The 26,638-nt window shown below is 37.4% G+C and overlaps 1 protein-coding gene across 20 annotated transcripts; it reads right to left on the reverse strand.

The window, feature by feature from the left end:
• Positions 1-242: 242 nt before the first annotated feature.
• LOC107828292 (septin and tuftelin-interacting protein 1 homolog 1) lies at positions 243-18,836 on the reverse strand. Of its 20 annotated transcripts, none has more exons than XR_012706840.1 (7): positions 18,659-18,835; positions 15,315-18,228; positions 14,154-14,759; positions 4,735-7,508; positions 2,293-2,409; positions 1,417-1,523; positions 243-1,252 (listed from the first exon to the last, which is right to left on the reverse strand). XR_012706840.1 is itself a non-coding variant. In XM_075248401.1 (4 exons), exon 4 carries the CDS (start codon positions 7,497-7,499, stop codon positions 4,917-4,919), a length of 2,583 nt encoding a protein of 860 aa, XP_075104502.1. In that variant the 5' UTR covers positions 7,500-7,508; positions 14,154-14,759; positions 15,315-18,228; positions 18,659-18,835; the 3' UTR covers positions 4,534-4,916. The 20 variants fall into 20 exon arrangements, 2 of the variants coding, with proteins under 2 accessions (XP_075104502.1, XP_075104503.1); XR_012706837.1 differs by having other exon boundaries at positions 243-1,239; positions 2,293-3,371; XR_012706836.1 differs by having other exon boundaries at positions 2,293-3,371.
• Between the last annotated feature and the right edge of the window lie 7,802 nt (positions 18,837-26,638).

Here is a 26,638-nt window from a genome sequence, read left to right on the forward strand (position 1 = left end):
TTTTCTCCTTCCAAATTCTGTCAAAAGTCCATGTATGGCGCTTGAGAGTAAGAATTAAGGGGGTAATAATTAATAAAGTTAACTATCATGCTCCTGTCAATTACAAAATTCTAGTTCAATTTCAAGAATTGACTAAACACCTTATATTTGGTAGACAATTTTATTTATCAAACCATAGGATTGGAATTTGGATGTAAGGCTCCTTTAAAGAATGAGAAAACAAGTTCAGTGAATGGCAGGAATTGAAGGTCAATGGGTGTTGTATTTATTCCTTGGAAGTTAGAAGTGCAAAAACGAAATGGTATGTAGGAAAATTTTACAAAGTAACTGTAGCAGTAAAATCACAAAACTTTACAGTTTACAGTGGATTGACTGCATGCATGTTTTAATGAGATCACATGCTACATGGAGCTCAAAATTGAAACTTCACACCGCATGCATGCTCCCTTCTCAATTTTGATATTGGCAGGATCACAATTGCCTTTTGCTCTATTCCAGGATACAAAGCAATAAATAGAGGAGCGCAATATTGAACTGAATGTTATCCCTACATAAATTAAATGAAAATCAATCTCGCTTAGGAACACTATCAACAATAAAATCCTTGAAACTAGAAGCTCAAGTGTGTTTCTCCTTAAAAATGATTGAAAAAACACCAACAATTGCTCAGCGGCTAGACCTGCCAGGCTTCCAAAAGATACTTGTGCAAGTAGAAAACACAAGGGAAACAGGGTAGCAGTTAATTCCTTGGTGAGGAGTGAGGACCATCTGCAAATTATTCGAGCTCTTCTTTCATGTCGTTCCAAGAATGAAGCCTCAAAGCGAGACCAATTTCACTTCTACATCAAACTTACACACATTATGTGTCTTGACAACAAACCAGGGACTCATGAGCAGAGAAAAAGCCATTCACTATATTCTGAAACTTTTGCTACAAGCTACATGGACACAACACATAGCTAAAGGAGCCTGGAACTTCCTAAAACTCCATTTTTACTCCCTCATGCCCTAAGAAAATGTCGTCTTACAATTCCGCTCTACATCAGGTCACCAAAAATAAACTCAACCAACAAAGATAACCTCACAAAAATAAAATCATGACCGCTTTACCAGGGTAACAAAAAACAAAATTACATCTATGGTAAATTACCAGTGACGGGCTTTGCATTGTTATCTTAATTAAGCATTATATCTTGGCTTTCTACCTGTCTCTTTTTCTTCCTCCAGCATCCATTACACCTAACCAATTAAACTACACCAAATAAAGAGAAGCAAATCACATAAAACAGACTCACAAGGGAAAGAAAAACAAAGTTCAATACCATGACCTATTATATATATAAGAGAAACGTTTAATCCTATACAGAACTATACTATTATTCCTAAGACAAAGCGGCTAAGTATAGCAAAGTCAACCTTCGTTTCTATAACTTCAACATCAGAACCCTCAACTGAGATCTCAGTTAACAGCTTGCCATGTATCCAACAGATTAGTGATGTTTCATACGGAAAGATCTAGATTCCTGCAAAAGTAAGACAAACCACAAGTTTTCGCATGCTTTATCACTCATGTAGTAAATAAATATTGCAATAAGTGAATCTCTTCATGAAACTAATTTCTAGAGTTCCTTCTCGAACAACACTAGAAGGAATTCACTGGGTTTGTTATTGTTGTTCTTGTTGTTGTCTTCTCGAACAACAGATTTTACTGAGCTGAATCTCTACTTCTGTCCCCAGACCTGTAGCACTGAGACCTAAACCGGAGTTCGTATCTCGTTACAGTTCCAGCTAGCTAAGGACAGAGAGGATCTGTGAATCCTTCCTTCCTGCATATCTGGTTTCAATTTCAGCTAGTTAAGGACAGAGCAGAAATTTGGGATCATTGCGACAGCAAGTTAAGTATCAGCATTGGACTGTCAAACACTACTGTACTAATTAAGCACTTTATTAACTTTAATTGTTACATTTGCTGGTATAATTCCTTCACCATCTTGAAGCTAACTTATGGCTCAAGAATAGCTGCAAAATACAGCAGGGAGATATGTGCAAGCCCAGTAGCTGGACATGGCTTCTCATTCCTGCTAGTTTGAAGAAGGAGAAGGCAATACCTTAGGTCAAGCAAAGAAAACATTGAGCAGTGTAGAGGGGAAAAAGAAAAGAAAAAAGAAGTAGCAAAACAATTACCGCAAATATAGAAAGGATTAAGTTGCAGAAGTGGGGCAGAAAACAATAGAAAAAGGGGAGAAGGAAAAGCACCAGTGGAAATACCATTCAGTTTTCATAGAAACCCACCTTTCACAATGGATCAGGACAACACAATCAAGCAAAACATAGTGTCATTCATAATTTGCTCAAGAGGCTGGATACAGTGTAAGACTTCCAAGTAGTACGACACAGTTGAATGATCACCTGAAGGCCAATGATAATAAGCTGGAAATAATTACTCACTTGGCAAAATGACTGAGTGACTCATTGAAATTTATTAGACTTCAGACTAGCCGTTCTGATCAATTGGAAAAATTCGATGAAAACAGATTGTTCTAGGAGAGTTTTTCCTGTACCCAAAATTGAACTGCTCCGTTCTTAGTTACGGTTCTTGCTTAATGAGGAGTTCCTTCTTTGATCTTGGATAAGGAATTAAACACTCTTAGAGCTTCTGATAGACACCTAGACTAAAAATAAGCTAACAGTTTACTAGAATTAAAACAGACAAATAAATTTACAAGATTAGAATAGACATAAATTAACTTAAACACAGCTCCTGACGCACGGAGAAGTTTTGCTGATCGTCGTGAACCCATAACCTCACTATAGACCTCCAACAGCTACTCTCTATCAGCTACTAGCTTCTGCATCACGTGGGGATGCAGAAGTATCAGGTTACACCTTAAAAACAGTAAGTAAGGCCTAGAATATGAGAACCCAATCTGTGCTTGCACATTCTACTTTCTAATTACCACAATATCTGACCATTAATCAGAAAAATGTGCAGAAGAACAACAACTACTATGTCTCAGTCCAAGCAAGATGGGGAATCAAAAGATTGTGTCACGTGTCTAAAGAAAACTTTTAAACCTGTATCATTACTCGTATGACCGCGATATAATATGCCAGAAAGTCCACTTTAGGATCAAAGAAATACATTATGATCTGATACTACCTGGACAAAAAACTAATTGTTCAGAAAAGCTTCTTTCCTTCTTTTTCCTTCTTACATTTCTGTCTAAAGCAAAAGAAATACATAGAAGGGATAAATGTGCTTTTATTATGGCAAATTCTAATTTTGATTTCTGGCATACTTGACACTTGAAACATTTAGATCCTTTTATTAATAATACCGTCAGCTATTGGTCCCCTCCATTACCAAATTTCTGCAAATGCAAAAGATATTATTATAAAACAAAAGGTACCAAAAATTCTCCAAGGCATAAAATGAGTAATCTCATGATTTAATAATTAAAAAACACTGAATCTTGAAACATTTATCTGTAGTAGGACTAATAATTGAGGGACCAAAACTGCAACCTTCCACCACAGGAACTTTTAGATACTATACATAAATTTAAACTAAAAATTTTTGGGAACAAATTCAAAATCTAGAACAGTAAGAAAAAGTTAAGAGAAGAATGATTGTACATCCTACCTCCTTGTACTTCTGCTGAATGAAATGAACAGGTTGGGGTCAGCCCAAACCTCCCCCCACCAACACTTAGTAGCTTTGACCCAAAAAAGAAAAGGAGAAAGATTGTACAGAGGAAAGTGAATTGTGCAAAGCTCTAACGCTACTGAACCCTAATAACTCTATCGCACACCCAAGTTAATAGCAGAGATTAGACCGTCAGATACTGAAGCAGCCAGCAGAGATTGAATTGAATTGCAATGGCTCTGCTGCAGCACCTTAATATTCATATCATACTGAGCAGGAAGTCTATTTCTTCTCTTTTGATTATATTTCTTCTCTTTTGACATTAGCTCGAGTAAGAGCTCCTAACAAGAAAGAGGAGAAAGAAGAAGACAACATGGTTTGGGGTTTTTTTTGGGGGGTTTTGGGGTTTTTTTTTTTTTTGGGGGGGGGGGGGGGGGGGGCGACACGGAGGTTTAAACTCTAATCTTTCGCAAATCTCCTATCTTTACACCTTAATAGCTTGTCTTTGATATTTCACTATAAAGTAAACGACATATAGAGGTCAACTCTTAGAGTTTTCAATTCAATCCATTAATCTTTCTCTAAGGAGCAGCTGTCCTAATTGAAGAATGGAATTTTCTCGACAGCCTCTGATGCATTCCTTAGTTTCTCTCTTTTAGTTTTCTTTTTTACCAGTACAAGCCCGCATGCATCAACTATTCACAGATAATAAGCACCCTCCTTCTCTGGTTTGCATCAGATAGACTTCAAGGAGTTAGGTAACTCCTTTGCATTCAATCATCATTATTTCTAAATCAACCCGCCTTTATCCTCCACAGAATAAAACAGATTAGTGGCCGATCAAAACAAATCTATGAAACAGTTATAATATGGCTGAACATTAAGAGTTGATAGGAAAATCTAAGTTAGGATTGACATTTATATAATTAAATAGATATTGAACATCTAGTGCTTCTATATAAAGAAATTCACGAACAAAAACAATATGAAATCTATGTAAAAATTTCTGAGCCAGAAAGACTGACACTCACGTCTCTCTCATTTCTAGTGATTTTGCCAAATGCAAATGTAGAACGAAGGAAACTTACACGTTAAAATCTCACTAAAGAAGCAGTAAAATGCCACTAGGGAGAAAAGAAGCACTTCATCTTCTCATGACTTGCTGCAGCACAATGAAAGATCCAGTGCAGAAAGGTACGTGAAGCCTACACATTAGTTTCAGAAAACTTGGAGTTGATTTTGTACTGTAAAATTCAAAAACTTAAGACGCTTATCGGCTCTTTAACTTTTGCAGGTCCAACAGCTGCTCAAGTGACACCAAAGACCACCTGTCCTCTACTTGTGCAAATACCTTCTGATTGAGAGAATCTATAATAATGCTGATTTTACCAAAACCATATATCTGATGACCATCTTGCATTCGCCCGGGCTTAAGCTGGAACAACAAATCATTCTGTTGTGCATAAACTTCAATAACTCTTTTCAAGTTCATCTCATCCCCGCCACCTGTACCGTCCATTTGGATTCCACTGTTCGAGCCCACAGAAGGACGGGATTGAAATTGCGCTGCTGCTTTTTTCTGAGTCTCAAACTGCCTTTGTTCAAGAACCCTAATATAACTTATGTTCTCCCTCAAACCAGGTTCAGCCACCTCTGAGCCTTCAACAGCCTGGTTCATCATGTCTAGACCGACATTAAGTCGATAGCGAACGTGTTCATTTGCCAGAAGTTCAGGTGGAATAAGTTCCTTCCAACCCAAATACCATTTTGTCACTTCTTCAAAGTTCGGGTTTTTTGAGCATAACCAGTGGTACAAAACTACTTCCCACTTGTTGAAGAATATATCCAGTATTGGAAGCATGTGATGGATGGGAATAGCAGTAGCCCAAGTACGGACCCAATAGAACTGATCAAGGTTCTGATTTGCTGGATTTATTTGGAATTCATGCATTACATTTAACAACTTTGGAACAATAAATCTGACCATCAGTTTTTCCCAGTTAATTGTATCAAACACGGTCTTCCAAGGAAACAATATGTAGTATGCAGACATATCACTTGGGTGCCAAGCATGCAGTACACTTTCCAATCTGTTACGTATAGTGTGATAGCAGCTTTCCAACCTTTGACCCAATAAGGGCAGCCATGGATGAACCCAGGAATGGATTGGAATTGTTTCTCGACGTGGATCCCAGGAGTCCACAGCAGCTGATAATTTGGGAAAGACAATGTTTTCCAGTATTGTCTGAAGGACTGCAGGAGGCAACAGCTTCTCCCAGGACTCCAAAAAACGAAGCATTGGTTCAGGGTCCCTTGCCTGCCAGGTATTGGTGCCGGATATTCTAATGGCAGGGAAAACAACTTCCATGAATATTTGAGTATAAGGAGATGCAGCATCAGAGATAGTAAAAATGTCATCCCCTTGCAAAAGATACTTCCACCTGGAAACCACCTCCATTCCATGTGTTGGAGTTTGAAGTGGATCCCATCCTTGAAAAACACGTATAAATAAAGGCTGAGCATATGAGCATGCTATGCTTGACAAGTTGCAGAGTTTGTATTCCTCAGAATACTGCTGCTGCAAGTCTGCAAATGCTGCTGCAAGGGAGTCTAGGGTCAGAGTACCAGATGTGCTCTCTTCCCCAATCCGGTCCAATACACTGACAATCTCTTTCATATTATCAAGCTGCCTTTTCTGGCGAGCTGCCTCAGCTTGGAACTTCTCCTTCTCCTTCTGCAAAGCAACAACTGTTTCTCTCTCATTTCTTAAATCACTGTCAATTTTCTGTATGTCAAGTTCCGCCAAATCCACAATCAACCTAATATTATGCTGAAGTTCAGGCATTGGAACATCATTTTCCCTTGCTTTATCTTCAGCGTTCAAGTTCTCCAGATTCGTCAAGACTCGAACCTGTGGACCCCTCATATCAAAGACCTTCTGAACAACTTCCAGGCCCTGCTCCTGCTTTTTGGCTAACAACTCTTCAGCTGTAATGTAAACCTTCTTCAGTTTTTTAGCTTGCTTTGACCAAAGCTTCGCTTTTGAGTGGCCTTCCACAGGTTGAGCAGGACGAGCAACAGGCTTTCCCTCTGATTCTTGAAGAGCTGGTGCACTAGTCTCCTTATAGTCGTTGAAGCCCATTCCCATATTCTTGGGCCTAAGCTTTGCCTCGACCGGAGCCAAAATTCCTTGCTCATTTTTCCCCAACCCACCTCCCTTATAACCCATCTTCTCAAGCAACTTCATCCCAATCCCCTTGGTATGCTTCTCAAAGCCACCAACATCACCATCAGGTTCCCTTCTCCCTGATTCAGAAGATTTCTTGGCCAACATAGACTTCTCCTTTTCCCTTTCCTTCTCACGTCTTAGGGCACCTTCTTTAATCTTCCTCCCAAAAGCAGTGGGCAGAAAGTTTTCCTCTTCAATTTCAACCTGGGCCTGTGTTTTGGTGTATTCATCAGCAGCAATATTCTTCGAGGAACTAGTACTAAATCCAAGGCCAACAGATGCTCCAGATCCCAAACCTTTGCTCTCTTCGGACATTTTCTGGTTCTTCTCCTCTTTGAAATTGCGATCTGTTTCTTGGTCGGGCATGACTGTTCCAGTTGAAACAAAGTTAACAGGTTTGGTGAGGTCAGCCTTCGTGGAAAGGCCTTTTTTCCGCTTCTTGGAGGATCCCTCATAGTCAGAGTCACTATCGTCAGAAGCAAAAACACCATAGAGGACATCATCCTTGGTTTGAACACGCTTCTTTTCTTTGCGCTTCCGGTAGTAGAACTCACCACCGATCCACTGACCATCTTCAAAATCGTTCTCCATCCCAAACCTTTCCATTTCCTGATGATCATCCATGTGGTGGAACTGCAGAAAACATGATTATACAGTGTCAAACCACCTATAAAACAATGATCTCCATACTGGAAATTTAAAATCAGAGGCAAATCTTTGTGGAAGCCCTGAATGAGGCAAAACCATTAAAAGTTATAAAAGGTAATTGGTAACATAACCAATTAACAAATGCAGCAGGCAATCCTTGGTGGACAAAAAAAATTGTTAATTAGAAGATTCTTTCCATAATAAAATTTCCTAAGACCCTAACATAAATAAAATGCCCCCTTGAATACAATATTTTTTCCTGATAAAAAATATTAATTATCAAGTTCTCTAGGACATTGTTGATATACCAAGTAGTTGGATTTAAGGGGGATTTTCACACAACGAATTCCAAATTATTAGATATAAAGTGATTATACTTTGGAAGAATTGGGTAAATGACTTAGGGTGTGTTTGGTATAACGGAAAATGTTTTCCGAGGAAAATGTTTTCTTGGAAAACAAGTAGTAATCTTATTCATTTTCCGGTGTTTGGTACACAAATTAAGGAAAATAACTTCTCAAGAGTATTCATAAATAATTTAGATACAATAAACATGAAGCCATAAACTTTCGAACCAACAACCTTCCGAACCCACAAATTTCATAAACTTCCGAACCGCTAAGGTTTCGAAACCGCGAAATTTCAAACCCGTAAACTTTATAATTTCTAAACCCGTAAACTTCCAAACACATAAACCTCCGAACTCATAAATTTGGAACTTGTAAAATTTCGAACCTGTAAACCGAAAGATGAAAAACTAAAACTGAAAATATATATAAAAAAAAAATCCGGGGGGCGGGGGAGTTGCAGAAAAAAAGAAAAAACAGAAATTTGAAAATTACAAAAAGAAAAAGTAAAAAAATAAACTTTTTTTGTGTGGGTGTTGGGGGCAGTGAGGGGTGGGGTTTGGCAGGGTGAGGGATGGATGGTGCAGAAAAACGAATAAATAACAAATTGAAATTAAAAAAAAAAAAAGTTGAGCGCGCGGGGGGTGGTAGGGTGGGCGGTGACGGAAAAAAAACTGAAATTTGAAAAAAAAGCCTTTTTGGAGAGAGAGAGTGAGGTGGGTAGGCATGGGGTGGGGTTAGGTGGGTGTGGGGGTGTGGGGTGGGTTGGTGAGGGTGGGGAAGGTTGAGAAGAAGTTTTGGAAAATATTTTCCCTTCTCTTGATAAGGAAAACATTTTCCTCCAATTGGAGAAAAATGAGTTTAGAAAGAAAATGTTTTCCAAAACATTTAAACCAACCAAACATGGAAAAATTGAAAAACATTTTCCGAAAAATGTTTTCCTTCGTACCAAACACACCCTTAAAGTTTGTAGCTTCATCCCAAAAACTCAAAACTGACAATATAAGTACATGAGCATTTCATCTCTTGTAGCCTTATCTTTCCCTTCCCAAACGTCCTTTCAGAGTAATTTCAGCAGATCAATAAGTAATACTAAAGAGCAGATTAACGCACCCCAAAATGGCCTCAAAGATGAGCGCTTTCTAAGAATATCCCAACAACAACCCAGTAAAATCTCACAAATGGGGTTTGGGGAGGGCATAGTGTACGCAGACCTTACCCCTACCCCGAGGGGGTAGAGAGGCTATTTCCGGTAGACCCTCGGCTCAAGAAGACGAAAAGAGAGATAATATATCAGTACTATCAATAAAAAACAATAGAAATAATGACAGCAACATAAGAAATAGAGAATAGATGCAAAACACTAACAACAACCAGTAGATAAGGCCCGGCACAATGAAAAACGGGAGAATAGTGTGAACATAATATTAATTAACCACTAGCCATCTAAGACAAAACCCGATCAGACTAGCCTAACACCTGTGCAGAGTAGAAAAATGTTCAACTACCACCTAACCTAAAACCCTAATGCTCGACCTCCACACCTTCCTATCAAGGGCCATGTCCTCGGAAATCTGAAATCAAGGGCCATCTCTTGTCTGATTACCTCTCCCCAATACTTCTTAGGCCGCCCTCTACCTCTTCTCGTACCCACCAAAACCAACCGCTCACACCTCCTTACCGGGGCATCCGGACTTCTCCTCCGTACGTGCCCGAACCATCTGAGCCTCGCTTCCCGCATCTTGTCATCCCTTGTCGTAGGACAAATGTTCTCTTTTTCTTTTAGATTTTTGCTGCAAATTGGAGTTGCCCAATTATATAAAAGTTGGCTAGATTTCTGGGAGGTTTGATGGACTTTCTTATACAGATTGTCTCGGAGTTGTACCAATGTATTTATACTGAAGAAACGGGACCAGACATACAACCCCAATTTTGCTACGATTTTTAATTTAAAAAGACACCACCACATAAAATCTATTGCCATTTGTTCCACAAACTTACAAAAATAGGTAACCAGTAAAATCTAGCGTGAAAAGGTTCAAAATATTGCCTGCCACTTCCTTCAGAATAAACAGCAGCAAAAGGTTAGCTATTTAGCAATCTAATTCGGGAAGAATGAGGCTTTTGATCAAAAAGTCATGCTCTCACATGTGTAGACCTAGAATGATTCTGCATATATCACCTCTATTTTTATGGTCCGTTCTGAATGTTCTAAAAATAAGAACAGAGCTGAGACTCAACTACAAAGTTTCCATCAAACAATCAATCAACTGAGCCTCAATCCCATCTATATGACTCATCTATATCTATCTTACTCTATTTTGGCCTACCTCAAAATTTCCATAAATATTTTTATTCCCAGCCAAATACACTACCGAGAACGGGCTAGTCCAAGAATTTCATCTTATTTAACTGCACATAATCATTGGCATTCTAATGCACACAAGAAAAAACAACAATTTTTTCGTGGTTTCGTTGACAAACTACAAGTAATTTCTCTAAAACCCCGCGAAATGAAAGCTGATATTTTTTTTGACATCAAGGACATACGTCCAGAGCCAACCCTTAGAACCAACCGCAGCCTTCATAATGGGCCCGCCCTTCTACTCTTCACCACTTAAATAGTTAAATACCAGGCCTAGTTCGCATGATGCAGAGCTCGAACTTGTGATGCAACTCACAAATCCCCCGATATTTTGCCACTTGAACTAAGCCATGGGGGCTAAAATAAGAGTTGATGTTTAACACCCAAGGGTGTGGCCTGGTGGTCAATAAAGTGGGTTCAGAACCATGAGGTCTCGGGTTCAAATCTCGGAGACAAAAATATTGGGTGATTTCTTTCCATCTGTCTAAGCCTTGGTGGACAGAGTACCTGATTGCTGGTGGAAGGTAGCAGGAATCTCGTGGAATTAGCAAGCTGGCCCGGATATCGCGGTTATCAAAAAAATGAGAGCTGATGGTTTCCTAGCTAGTTCCAATTCTATCTCACAAATCAAAGTTGAACATCATCAGTCATAGCTAAGTCAAACCAATAAACCGAAAACCCTAATCACCTCCCACACCAAAAGCACAACATATAAACCTACAACAAATTCAATCTCCTGAACACATGCCTAAGTGTGTAATTTTGTGCTTACCTACAATTTCAAGGAACAATAGTAAAAGGTTAAATATATCTATCAATCAATCAATCACCAAACTACACCTCAATCCCAAAAAACTAGTTTAATTGACTATACAAATCCTTTATATCCATTTCGCTCTATTCGAGTCAATTTCATTTAATAATACAAAATTATACAAATTAGGAAGCTAAAACAGAAAAAGCCAAATGCAATTATAATGAATAAAGGACACAATAGAACAAAAAATGAAGCTCACCTTTTTGTCTGCCGAGTAATCTACGATTTGCAGTAACGAAATACTACGGGCGATATTTTGCTTAAGTCGCCGATAGCACTGACCCTCGTTTTCTGATAAAGACTTCTAAGAAAAATCGATGATTTTCTACCTTCCGAAAGTTGCGATTATTACAGTTTGCACCCCAAGAAAAACTAGTAATCCACTTGTGATGCACTTGGTTTAGGTTTATTTCTGTTTCCCACTTTTCTTTATATACTCCTGTGATGCTTAGCAACCTTGAGGATAGGCCTATTCTTTTCCTTTTCTCTACTACTTAATTTGTGAAGATTTCTTCAATAGAGTGGATTTTGAGATTGGTTGTTACATAACTGAATTAAGTTTATGTATATAATATTCACTAGTGAGGTTATGCCCGGGCTAAGCCCGGGCCCAACGGCTAGATGAAGCTTCACGTTAGCAGATCCACGAACATTTTTATTTCTGTTGAAATTATCAAAACGAATAGCAGAAGCAGCAACTACATCTAACATTTCTGTTACTATTTTTGCTAAAGAAAATATAGACTGTTTGCTCCACTTTTAACGGAGTTTAAACCAAGACGTGACAACATTAAAATCTATTAAGAGGTATTTGTGAGCTTAACACATATTTCAAATTGCAAAGGCTTGTAAAGTTTTTTAATTTCAGCTTTTATGAAATGAGGTATAGGTGTTTTATTTTTCTTCTGAATCAAGTATTTGAGAAGACATGTGATTTACACTGTTCTGCAAAAGCATAGTGTTTAATGTCATTGTACGCCTTAACATATATCTGTAACTCAGAAGTTATTTGGTAAGATCAATTCATAAACTTCACATAAGAACGAAATAAGAATTATGAAAATTGTGAAAGTTCCTTCCCGTCGATCTTATGCTCAAAGTATATCACAGTATTCCAAGAATTTTAGAAAGGGCAGTTCTATACTGAATCTAAACCTTAACTATGCACAAGATATCACCAACAAAATCTTAGTTCCTATATATCATATAACTGCCTGAAGTTTCTCTCTATGTGCCAAGCCAGCTACTGAACAACTTTGGTTTTCTTCAGTTCCCTGTGCTTGTTAGAGCTATCAGGCTTTTCTTGAACTGTGCACATTCTCATCTAAGAGTAAAACAGAAATAAAGGAGCATTAGAGTTAAACTTGTATTGACACAATCTTAAGCTCGAAGGGTTGAATGGCCTTGAAAGTTAAAACAAGGCTCTAAGAAACTACTGATATAACTGGGATAAAATACCAAAAGAAAATGAAATTAAAAAAAAAAAAAGACGAAAAAAGAACAACTTAGAATTTCGCTCTGCAGAAAGACAGGTGATTCGGGGAAGTTGGAGACACCACAACTCCCTAAACTCCCTCTACTCTGTAACAAACCAGTAACCATTCAGAAGAATAACTTGAACATAAAAAGAACACAACAAAAATATATATTTTTCACACTAGATTTTACTGGTTACCTATTTTTGTAAGTTCGTAGAACAAATGGCAATAGATTTTATGTGGTGGTCTTTTTAAATTGAAAATCGTAGTAAAATTGGGGTTGTATGTCTGGTCCCGTTTTTTCGGGATGGTAGAATACGTTGGTACAACTCCGAGACAATCTGTATACAAAAGTCCATCAAACCTCCCAGAAATCTAGCCAACTTCTATATAATTGGGCAACTCCAATTTGCAGCAAAAATCTAAAAGAAAAAGAGAACATTTGGCCCACGACAAGAGATGACAAGATGCGAGAAGCGAGGCTCAGATGGTTCGAGCACGTACGGAGGAGAAGCCCAAATGCCCCGGTAAGAAGGTGTGAGCGATTGGTTTTGGTGGGTACGAGAAGACGTAGAGGGCGGCCTAAGAAGTATTGGGGAGAGGTAATCATACAAGGCATGGCGTGGCTTCAGACTTCCGAGGACATGGCCCGTGATAGGAAGGTGTGGAGGTCGAGCATTAGGGTTGTAGGTTAGGTGGTAGTTGAGCATTTTTCTACTATGCACAGGTGTTACGCTAGCCTTATCGGGTTTTGTCTTAGACGGCTAGTGGTTAATATTATGTTCACACTATTCTCTCAGCTATTCTCTGTTTCTTATGTTGCTGACATTATTTCTATTGTTTTCTGTTGATAGTACTGATTATTATCTCTCTTTTCGTCTTCTTGAGCCGAGGGTCTACCGGAAACCTCTCTACCCCCTTGGGGTAGGGGTAAGGTCTGCGTACACTCTACCCTCTCCAGACCCCACTTGTGAGATTTTACTGGGTTGTTGTTGTTGTTGTTGTTGTATCCCTACTATCCCTCAACCCCACACAAGTTGAGGTCAGCTATATGAAGCCTCTTTACCATTCTACTCTATTATGGCCCGTCTCTATTCCAATACTGAATCTTTGTCTAAGGGTACTCTAGATTTCATAGTCTTATATGGACATACAAGTTGAGCTAGCAATAACTAACTTAATAAAATAGCATCTCTAACAGTTTCTCCATAATAGAGAAGACATAATAAACAAATCCGAATCAAAACTTAAATCAACTGGTCGCTGCACTTGGAAGCACAGATCAGTATAGCCACCCAACAACTAAAAACTTAATCAAAAGAGGGAACTGGCCATATAAAAGACCATCAATTTCTTGTCTTTGAACTCTGGCTAAGAGCTCTACTTTTAGGATTCCACCAATGCAAAGAGCAGGGTTGTAAATAGCGCTCGCCTTAGCGCTAATAGCGTGAGGCGTAGCGATGCGAGCATCCAGCGCTTTTTTCCTCTGTTGCATTGCGTTTTCAAAATAGCGCTCGCCTCTACCTGTGTAGCGAGAGACGACAATGTAGCGAGAAGCTACTGCAGCGTCGCTTTTTTAAAAAATAAAAGAAAAAACGCAAGGATTAAAAGAAAAAGACTCACGATTAGGGCTATCAGGGATTTCTTTCTTCTTCAAGCTTCAAGCAGACCAGCGATTTTTTTCTCCAAGTCGACCCAGCCACATCAATTCTATTTTCTTCTTCATCTCTTCTGCCATTTTCTTCTTCATCCAAGTCGACCCAGCCAGGTACGCTTCTCGTCTTCTCCTTTGTTCTTCTGCCATTTTTTTCTTTCTTCTTCTTTCTTCTTTCTTCGGTCTTCTTTCTCCTTTCTTTCTTTTTCTTCTTCTCTCTTTTCTTTTTGGCTCTGTTTTTTATCGAGCAGCACTCAACAAAGAGTAGCATTCAACTCTGTTTTTGCTCTGTTTTTGATCGAGCAACACTATCTATTGAGTTTTTAATTTTTGAATTGATATATTTATTAATATATTATTGCTATTGAGTTTTTAGTTATATATATAGTATTTTATTTTTTTATATAAATTGTAGATTTAAAATTTTATTTTTTTGGATAAATTGTAGCTTCACATCAAAAAGGCAAGCGCTTCGCTTCTCGCCTCTCGCTTCAATGAAGCGGGCCCTCGTCGCTATTTGTCGTCGCATGCTAACAAAAACACCGGCAAAGAACAGGTTCTGGCAGCTTAAACTTCTGCAAGTGGTACCGATGAGAAGTAAACTTAGTTGTTCCAAACTCAAGACACATAAAAAGAAGAAATCTTAACCAAAACTGAGTTGCAGCAGAAATCGATTTTAAATTGCTTGCTTTCGTAGCAGAAAAGTAGATTAGTTCATGAATGAGCACCTAACAACTGTGTTAAAATGAGTAATATACTTCCACTAAGTATATGTTTCGACACAAGCAAGATCAAGGATAGGCTTAGTTAGTAGAAACCACTACTACTTATATGTTAAAGTTAACAGAAAAAGTAAAAGTAAGAAAGGACCTCAGTACCAAAAATAAGTATATACACGTAATCGGAGAATAATGTTTCCTTAGAAATTAGTTTTGGAAATCAAGATAAGTAGGTGTATTTATATCACAGTCTCATCGAAAATGAGATGGTAAATCCTCAGGCAAACTCACTCACAAAGAGAAAGTGTGAAAATTAAACACTTAAAAGAGTTTATCGCAAACTTAATATTGAAATTTCTCTTATTTATGTGAAAAATACACAAGGTATGGATGGTTTAGTTCAATTCGTACCTGTTGAAGTGGAAGCAACAACAATTGTTAGTATTTCGTCATATGTTTCCCCAACTATGCCACAACCGAAGCTAGCATTGTTGCGAGATAATGCTGGATTTATCATGAGAAGTTTCATGTAATTTCTTCCGTGGGTTTTTTGAGGTAGTAATACAGGTAAAACTTTTGATTCGACTTTATGTTATTGTGCCAATAGAGAACACCCCTCTAAATTGAAATCAAAACAGGAAACTATAACTAAATCTTCTGTATGAAAATGACAGAATCATGGATAGACATAAGCCAACTATTTTTCACATGGATAGACATAAACCTTGGATCCTTACACTAATCCGGGCAAAATTCTGAAAATAATTTCATGGAGAAGGTCAATTCAGCAATAGTGTTATGGCAGAAGAAACATAAACACTGATCCATATTGAAAGCAAAATAGATAACCATAACCAAAAGATTTATATGTACAGCATGTGCTGATGAGGTACTTTTATGTATATATGCAAAAGAGGACATAAGTATATTGTACTTAAAGCCCTACTGCTATTTAGTTGAACCATACATAAAAGATAGATACATAATACCCCAAAATTCGGGAGTGTTTGCATCTTCAAGCACATCGAAGGCACCTCTTAATTCATCATCTCCTATTAGTACCATTGCTTGGTCCCAAACTTGGTAATGATCTTTGCTATTCCAAATGTGCAATATGAAAAAAGTTTTTAGGTACCTTCATAGCGAGTAAACACCAATGGTATAGGACATTATGTGAATAACTGGTAGAGGAGAAAGTTTACTGCCAACAACAAAATAAATCATAGAATAAATGGAAGAAAAACAAGTGAACTCTACAACCACCAAAGAATCTGAACTTATGGGTTAGGTGACTTGATGTACTAAAGAACTTTCCAGATTTTAGCTTGCCAACAAACGCTTTTATGACAGACCATATTCAGGTTAATAACATGATAAGTGCTAACTAAGTAAAGTTGGAAATACTACAACTTTAGGAATTGATTGTGGTGGATTTAAGAATCAAGAATTTCTAGCATATCCTAAATTTAGTGATATTGGTGAATGCCCATTAAACATAATTAGTCAATCTCACTAAGAAAATCTGTGGGGCTATGATAAACTTACAGATAACAACACATAAACTTATTAAAAAGGAAGGAAGTTAGTAGCTAAAAATCCCAATGTCCAAAGAGACAGGGACCATGTTCTTATCAAAGCAACCATCAACAAAGTAGGTAATCGACATACAAAATTTTCATCTTAGTTTTTGTCCACTTCGCAGACGTAAAAGTCCAAAGTTCAGTTCCAGACTACATTATTCTTCGTGTCATCGCACAACAAATCATAAACTTGTTGATAGCAAGCTGATAAATTAAAATTAGAAAAGGAGATAATGAGAAAAACATATTGTATTTTTTGAGTAAGAACACATATATATCATAATTCCACAGAAATCCAACATAGAAAAAAATTAAGATAACAATCTGCACCAAAAATCCAAAACTAATGTATAAAAAGCTTAAAACTTTTCATATAAAAGGGCAAATTGGAATATGAAAAATCCCATAAGCTTTTTACAATAGAGATGATATACTAACGCCATGAGGTTGAAATTGTATGTAATTTCACAAACAGTCGCAACCAACAATTTACCCAATTTGAACAAAAAAAGGAAAAAGAAAAAGTCATAAACTGTGTAGCAGAGAACATATTTAAAAGACAGAGGAAAGTCGGAGAAGAATTGAGTAGGTCGAAAAAACTGGATAAAGAAAAATGTAGAAGTGTTCGTTTTGAGGAATATACGCGTCAGAACTGTAAAAAAAATAATGTATTTCATAAGAAAGAATCATGAAATCCGGAGTCTAACATCTTTGTAGACTTTTCTCTAAACAGCTTTAGCCGGACATTTTTACTACAATTCCGTGGAATTTTTCTAACCAATATGCTTTGAACAAAGAAAAACACAATAAAGCTGAAAGAGGAATTTTATCAAACACGTACAGGACAAAGAGGGTAAAGATAAGAACACAGAGGAAAACCTGGAGAAGAAGAACAACAAAGAGCTTGGTACTAAACAGAAGCAGAGCAAAGAAAACAGCGGAGATAGAATTGAGATGTAAGAAAATTTGAAGCGGTGTTTTCTACCTGGCAAATTAGGGTGAACGTGTCAACACCACAAGACAAAGACAAACAACACATGCTCCCCAAAGAAATCAGACCGATGCAGCTAAAAAATGAGCTATTATCATGCATCATTAATCTCAATCACTACAGAAACTAGAATTTGAAAAAGCAGCACAAATAATTTATGCAGAAAAGTGCAAGTTACAAACCAATTGAACCCTAATGTGTGATTCCAAGCTACAAAAACCGTGGACTATGCCATTACATGATATTATCCAAAAACAGAAAATAAAGATAAAATGATGTGAATTACGCGCAAAAAAAAGGAAGATCAAACACCACATGCTCCTCGAATGTATCGGACCACCGCAGAAAATACAAAAGTTAGCACCCAGCATCAATACGCGCCACATAAAAACTAATATTTCCGGGGAAAAAAGGACCTAATGAGAGTCGATTTCCCACCAACTCTATGCATACAACTGCAAGGAACATGACAATTAAACCCTAAAGTACAATATCTAGCTCCAATAATCTAAATTAAGTTGTTACCAAATGTCATCCAAAAAGAACAAGAACATAAATAAAGAGCAGCTAAAAAATGATTCTAATTCTATATCAATAAAAAGTAAGCCCAAATTAACTTAAACAAAAGGAAAAGAAGAAGAAGAAGAAACAAAACCTTGAGGGAAAACCAATTGCAGGGGCCAACAAATCACAGCAACTCAGCGTGAAACCAGAGGAAAGATTCCCGTTTTACCGTGCAGCAAAGTCAAAAACCCTACAATAAAGTAGAAATTTATGATTTTTCGATAGAACAAGCTCAAACCTCAAAACCCTAGAGAGAGGAAGGAGGAGCAAATGAAGCGGCGGTCTTAGAGAGAGAGAGAGAGAGCTCAGAGAGATTACTTATAACGAAAATTGAAAAATACGAATGGAGAAGTAGATGTTTGTTGTGGATGCCGAATATCGTTGTACTTATTTCTTAACAGAGAACGCAGTTACGAAGCCGTTTTCATGTCGGAAACAAAAAAGAAACGAAAAAGGACTTTTCAAAGTCGGTGATGGGGTTTTCTTTAAACAAAGGGAGTGGGAACAGAGCAGTTCACTTCAATTCAGAAACATACTCAACAAACAAAACATTCAAAGAAAGAAAATAGAAATTAGGGGAATTTAACAGAACAATAAGAAATATCAGTGGAGAAGTATACCTTTGGTATCCACACGGAGGCTAATAAGGGGAATGAAAGTCGAGAAATTGAGGGCGGAGGTAGTACGGCGACCGGAAGATGGAAATGAAGGTTTAGGGTGCGGTTGGAGTTGCCAGGAATTATTGAAAAAAGCAAATTAACAACTTGCTTGGAAGAGGGTTGTTATTGTATCGTCTTAATCAACGGACAATAAACTTGCAATATTTATAAGAAAAAATTAAGATATGAGATAATATTATTATATAAAAAAATAAAGTAAAAAATAAAATATAAATATTTAATAATTAAAAAGGGCAAGATGATAGAAAGAAATAAGTTAACGATGCGGCCACATTAAATTAGTCGTTCAATAAAGTGGCACTTTTCGCTTTTACGTAACTACGTATTTAACAATACCATACAATAAAATTTAAGTAACAATCAAAATAAAAATAAATATTGTATTTAAAGTAACAATATAATTTAATACAACAGGTAACAACCATTCAAACAAAGGCTCCACTATTGTTAAAAGAAAATTTGAAGGTACCAAAAAAATAAAATATTTAGGGCCACTTACCCATAAAATGTAAAAAATTAGCTGGATTGGCCACTTTTGGTGTCGGCTATTAGAACGTAGCCATTTTTTAAATTATAATGGCAAAGTAGCCATTGATCCGATTAAATTAACATTTTCACCCCAACTAAAGTACAAAACATAATTCCAGCAATGGGTACTGGATTTCAAAGCTTTGACAAGTGCAACCCTACTAAAATATGTTGGAGTTCAAACCTCATGAATAATTCCTGCTATTTGAACCTTTACTCGTTTAAACTCCAATAACGATTCCTGGTGTTTGAACCTTTACTAGTTCAACGGTAACCCTAATAGCAAGGTTATTATAGAGGATAGCTTCAATTTAAACTCCATAAATTATTCCTGGAGTTTGATATGTGAAGTTAACTCCGGAAAAAATTATAGAGATTGAACTTTTATTATTTCGAACTTCAATAATCGTTCCTGGAGTTTTACTCACTATGAAACTCAAAACAAGAGAATCTAAAACGTTAGGAGTTTTCACCACACCAGCAAGTTTTTTGTCTCGAGTTCGATTAAGTGTATCAAACCTTTTAGCAATTAGTATTCATTCATTAATCTAAGATGGTTGATCATATCGTTGCTGCATACCACGTGTGTTTTCGTCGCCATATTTTTTCTTCTGGGTTTGCTACTGGTTCGCTCTAGATATAAGTAGAGCTTTGTCATATTTTAAATGTAATGATCCGATCGGTCATTTTCAGCATTAATATTTCATTTAATGATTTAAGATCTTGAGTAGCTTCAAATAATGTATTATGACTTGCGTGTATGGTTGGTTTCGATGTTCGAGAGGTTCGGAATTGATTTGGAAGGAAAAATTTCATTTTTGGAGGCTTCAAGTTGAAGAGTTGACTAAGGTTTGACTTTTATATAAACGGTCTCGGATTCGTATTTTGATGGTCCCGATGAGTTCGTATGGTGATTTTGGACTTAGTTGTATGTTCGGATTTAAATTCGGATGTTCTTGTAAGATTTTGGCTTTATTTGACGAAAGTTGACAATTTGAATATTTAGAAGTTCATAGGTTGTCACGACCCGGAATCCTAACCTCGGGGTCACGATGGCGTCTAACGTTAACTTGCTAGGCAAGCCAACACTAGTTAACCAATTTAATATTCAAATAGTTCAAAACAAAATAATAACAATTATTAACAATGATTATAGCTAAAATACATGAAATAAACCCACATCATAACACGGTCTAGTCTATTCCTAGAAATCTGGTGTCACCAGTACATGAGCAACTAGAAGTCTACAAGTATAGTTTGAAATAAATACAACTGTTAGAATGAGATAAATTGTAAAGATAGGAAATGGATGGGGACTTCAAGGTCTGCGAACACCAACAACTCTCCTCAAGTCTCTGATGCAAATATGATCCAAGCAAACGCACCTCTAAACACCGCTAGGATCAATACCAGTATCTGCACAAGAAGTGCAGAAGTGTACTATGAGTACAATTGACCTAATATACTCCGTAAGTGTCGAGCCTAACCCCGACGAGGTAGTGACAAGGCTATGACAAGCCACCTACTAAAACCTGTATAGATAGATATACGTAGAGTAACAAAGCAACAAGTAGGGCAATTAACACGTTAACTGGGAGGGGATATGCGAAAGGGGATATATCATAAGAACGACAAGTGTGAAATTACCAAGTAATGGCTTTCCGAAGTAAACAATAATGCGACCAAGTAAATCACCAATTCGGAAACCAAATAAGGCAATGAAATAAAAATGACACGGCATCACCCTTTGTGCTTTTACTCTCGTCCTCACCATGTAATATCATAATGAAATGGCACTGCATCACCCTTTATGCTTTTACTCTCTTTCTCTCATAATGTGATAAATGATCATAATCAGTCGGTGGCACAACATCACCCTTCGTGTTTTAATCCTCTCAATCTCTCATATAAATGATATTGTATGCAAATAAGGCACGGCAATATCCTTCGTATTTTTCTCTCCTCCTCACCAAGTAACAACAATATTTCAAGATAGCAAAACAAGGTGGAAAGCAATTTTACTTCATTCATAATGTAATTAAAACACAATTCATCTTTTAAAAATCTCAACAACTTCAAAATGAACAATAGATAAGAAGGCGAATAAGTAATAATCTAAGTAAGCATGTAAAACATAGTCAATGAATCAACATAACACGATAAACAACTTCCACCCGCATGCTTTAACCCAATGACAACGTATATATACTCGACACCTTATATATACGTCGTCTCCACACATAATTCACATAGCAATTAGACCAACTAGTCCTAATTCCCTCAAGTTAAGGTTAACCACGACACTTACCTCACTCCGCAACCAAAGCAATCAATCAACCATGGCCTGGCCTTTTTGAACAAGCCTCCAACCAACCAAATCTAACCAATTATCGATCAAATAATTCAAAATAAGCTTTAGAAACTACTCACAAGTGAAAAAATTCGATCTTTAATGATTTTTTAAAAAGTCAACCCCGGGCTAGCTTGGTCAAAACCTGAGATTCGAATCAAAACCCGATTATGCATTCACCCCCCGAGCCCGATTATATGATTTGTTTCGAAATCTAATCTCAATTTGAGGTCTAAATCTCAATTTTATAAAATTCTCAATTTCTACCCAAATCCTTAATTTCTACCATGAAAATCTTAGATTTAATATTGAAAACACATGAAAAGTAATGGGTAATCGAAAAGAAATGGATTAAAATTGCTTACCAATGATTTTGGGAAGAAAAGTCTCTTGAAAAATTGCCTCTAGAGTATTTAGGGTTGAGAAATGGTGTAAAATGAGTTAAGTCCCAATTTCTCCCTTTTTTACCCAGTTGCGGATATCGCAATTGCGAGCATCGCCAAATGCCAGACAAAGGTCGCAAATTTGAACCCTGCCTCAAAAGCCCAAAAGTCGCAAATGCAACAAAAGGTTTGCAATTGCGAACTGTCCCACCTTCGCAAATGCAGACAAATTCTTCGCAAATGCAAAGCTCACCCCTCAGAACACCGAGTCGTAAAATGCGACTCTGATATCGTAAATGCGACCTCTGACAATTTTCAAATGCAAACTTATTCCTCGCAATTGCATGATCACCCAGCCCAGGCCCCTACTCGCAAATGCGATGTCTTGATTGCAAATGCGAGATCTGCAAACCACACCAACAACAGAAATGCACTAGTTATTCAAACTTCAACCAAACTATTCCTCAATGCATCTAAAACTCACCCGAGCTCCTCGAGCTCCAAACCAAACATGCACACAAGTATAATAACATCACATGAACTCGCTCGCGTGATAAAATCACCAAAATAACATTTATAACTACAAATTGAACATCAAAATGAATGAAATTTCAAAGGGAAACTCAAGAACAACTAGAATCACAACTAATTGTCTGAATCAATCACACCAATTCCGAATTGCACTGAATTTTGCGGACAAGTTTCAAATAATAAAACGGAATTGTACCAAGTCCCAAAATTAAAATCCGAACCCGGTAGACATAAAGTCAACCTACGGTCAAACCTAAGAAATTCCCAACCTTCAAATTACTAGCTTTTGACAAAACAAGTCAAATCAACATAGGGACCTCCGAATTCAATTCTAGACATATGCCCAAGTCCAAAATTACCGTACGGACCCACCGAGATTGTCAGAATACTAATCCAGGGTCATTTACCAAGAATGTTGACCGTGATCAATCCTTGCCTCATTTTTAGTCAAAATTTCCATTTCTATCAAAATTCCATATAAAAGCTTTTCGAAAAGCGACACGGACCATGCGCGCAAACCAAGAAACATCAAATGAAGCTACGGGAGATCTTGAAATATGAAAGTAGGGGATAGTACTTAAAATGACCTATCGGGTCGTCATATTCTCCACCTCTAGAAGAAACGTTCGTCCTCGAACGGACATAGAAAAAGTACCTGGACTGGTGAAAAGGTATGGGTAATTACTCCGTATATCGGTCTCAGACTCCCACGTAGTTGCCTCGATTGGCTGACCTCTTCATTGCACTTTCACAGGAGGAAAACTCTTAGACCTCAATTGATGAACCTACCGGGCTAGAATAGCCATCAGCCCCTCCTCATAGGCTAAATTCTCATCAAGCTGAACCGTGCTGAAGTCCAAAAAATGCGATTTGTCCTCATGGTACTTCCGAAGCATGGAAATATGGAATACCGAATGTATTCATGATAGACTCAGTTGATTCCGTGGTACTGTATAATTATCAAATCTTGTTGTTATTCATGTAATCCCCATATGTTATAGTAATTCAGTTGTGATCCATGTTAGAAATCATGATTAGGCTATATGCTTGTATTGTTGGGACCCACCGAGGTCATTTATGTTGAGTTATTTACTTAAATTGCAATTATGTACTCAGTCACATTCATCATTTGCATATCATATCTCAGTTTCTGTTATCATTTATTGTTACATCATGTATCATTGTTTGGGTTGATTGGCATGAGATTTGTGTGCCCGAGAGACTGGAGAGGTTGATGACTGAGTTGAGGTTGAGGGCCTGATTATGAGTGATATTTATGGGATCGAGCTGCAGGCCGTAGCAGGCTTTATTGATTTATTATGGAATCGGGTTGCACGCCGCAATATGCCATGTTGGCTTATATTAGCGCTTGGGCAGGATCCGCCCCTCCGGAGTCTGACATACCAGCAGTGAGCGCAGGTACCGTTGAGTGCTGAGTGCGAGTGCCGAGTAATTAAGAGTGCTGAGCGATTGAGCGTGCTGAGTGAGATTGAGTACTCCGAGAGTGTAAGTACATGAGTGTATTACTGTGTTGCATTACATGTAACATGCATATTTGACATGTAGACATAGAGACGTAACATTCCTCTTACTGGCTATACTTAATATATTTTATCAGTATTGAGCTTTAATTGTTGAACCTGAAAACATGCCTACATTTCTGTATTGTGTACAAACCGATTATGGGGTTTCTCTGAGTTATTACTGTCATTTCCCTGTTATATCTCTACCGTTATTATCTGGATTTGGACTATACCTTTATGATCTCGTCACTACTTTCAGCCCAAGGTTAGTCCTGTTACTTATTGAGTATATTGGGTCGGTTGTACGCATACTATACTCTGCACTGCATGTCAGGTACATTTGCACCCGGTGGTTGCTAGACTCGGAGCAGTATATGCTATGAGACATTTGAGGTAGCTGCTTAGATGCTTGCAGACCTCGACTCTCCTTCTTTTTAGATTTATTCTGTAGTATTCTATCTTTCAGACACTTGTATTAGAGATTTCGACTGTGTTGACACTTAGTAGCTCATGTACTCAGTGACACCCGAATTTTGGGGATTTTGTAGTTGAGTCACAGTTGTTCCTATCGGTTATTTATGAGATTTTTCAATGTTAAACTTATTACATTATGTTATAATTTTAAATGTGTAGTTAATTTGTGATTGTTTGCTTGCCTAGTACTGTGATAGACGCCATCACGACATGTTGAGATTTGGGTCGTGACAATGGTGTACACGCAGTTTGAGGAAAGCTGATCAGGGTTTCATTTGGTTATTGGAAATTCTGAGGAAAGGCTGGTTAGTGTTTGACTTGGTTATTGCATTTCCTCTTTACTTGTAAGTTCCTTGGTTGTTTACCTGATTTATTTGCATATCTTCTTTATATGCTGGATTGATGGCTGAGCGGAGTACCTTAAGTAATTTTGTGCACCAAAGTGGTTCTTTATGTGATTCACGACTTGATCATATTATTGTTCTGTACTTGTTGGATTTATGAACTGTACAAGTGATTAGCGAGTATAATTTATAATTCTTGCTTTTTTACTTCGCCGAGGTTAGTTATGATACTTGCAGAGTACATGGGGTTGGTTGTATTCATACTACACTTTGCACTTAATTGTGCATATCCAGGTGTTGGACCGAGCCACCAGTAGTTGAGGCTCTTTGCTGAGTTATCTTCGGAGAGACGAGGTAGAGCTGCATCTCGATTGCAGTCTTGACGTCTGATAAGTGGTGATTTTACCACTTATTTTAGTCTACTTTCTTTAGGTTTTGTATCCTTTAGTCATAAGATGAGGTAATTTATTGCGTGCATTGCTAGATTTTCAGGTACAATGAGTCATGAAGAGAATTAAAATCAATTGAAGTAGAACTGAACAAAAATAGTTGAAGAAATGCAAAATTTCTTCCAGTGTTCTAGCATCAGCGGAACAGTTGCGGCATCCGCGGGCTCGCATCTGCGAGAAGCTGTGCGCATCTACGGAGAAGAACCATTACTTTAAAAATCGCATCTGCGACTATTACACCGCATCTGCGGTAGCACTTCTGCACTGGAAGTCCGCATCTGCGGAATCGCTTTTGCGTTCATTTTTCCGCTTCTGCAGAAATTCCATTTACCACACAAAATTGCATATGCGAGCAGAATTCCGCATCTGGGAGCTGCACCTGCGATGATTCTTCCGTATGTGCGGTCAACGGGCTTCAGACCTGGGCAGACTTGGTATTTCACATTTTCTTGATCCCAAATCCACAAATACATGACCTAGTTTGTTTGGAAAACATCTTTGGTAGTCTTTGGGAAAAAAATACAAGCTTGGGAGCTAGGGTTCTTGCACATACACTTGGGAATTGAAGATTTGAAGACTTTGGATGAGATTTTCTTACCCATTTGTACTCATTTTTTCATTTACTTGCTTTGTATTGAATATTTAAGTGTGTAGTTATTTACTTGAAACTTGTTTATGAGAATATTCATTGTGATAATCTGGATTAAATCTCTTGTTATGCTTATGTATTGAATATTTTTTATTAATATTGAAGTGAGTTAATTGTTTCTTTAATTATTCTTGTTCTTTAATGTTTCCAAAGGGATTAGTTAACCCTATGATTCGCCCATTAACTTTGAATTGATTTTGGAAAAGGTAATTTGGGATTGAAAAAGATTAATTAACAAGAACTTGAGGCGTTAACCCTCATTTTATAGATTCTACCTAGGGATATGATTGAACTACTTGTAGTCACATTCATGTGTGCTTAATCTCTTAATTATTTTAGGGATAATTCAATTAGGAATTCTTATTAGTCTTCGGAAGAAGCTAATATAGAATTATTATTCTAGACTAATTAACATAAACTCGCTCATATTTGTGAAATCGTGAAATACATTGGATTGTTACTTGAGTGTAATTCCTTATTTATCCATGCTTGTAGCCATTGATCATTTTAATTGCTTTTTAGGTTAGTTTAAATTTTTGCATTTAGATATAATATTTTCTCATAACCCTTTTTAGTGTTTTGCTTAGCATAATAAGCGATAATTCTCTTACTTGCCTAATCGCCTACATATTATTCTCTGTGGGATTCGATCCCGACTCATAGTTAGATAAATTAAATTGCATGCGACT

This window comes from Nicotiana tabacum, chromosome 24 (assembly GCF_000715075.1).
Source record: "Nicotiana tabacum cultivar K326 chromosome 24, ASM71507v2, whole genome shotgun sequence".
In the NCBI taxonomy this organism is placed as follows: Eukaryota; Viridiplantae; Streptophyta; class Magnoliopsida; order Solanales; family Solanaceae; genus Nicotiana; species Nicotiana tabacum.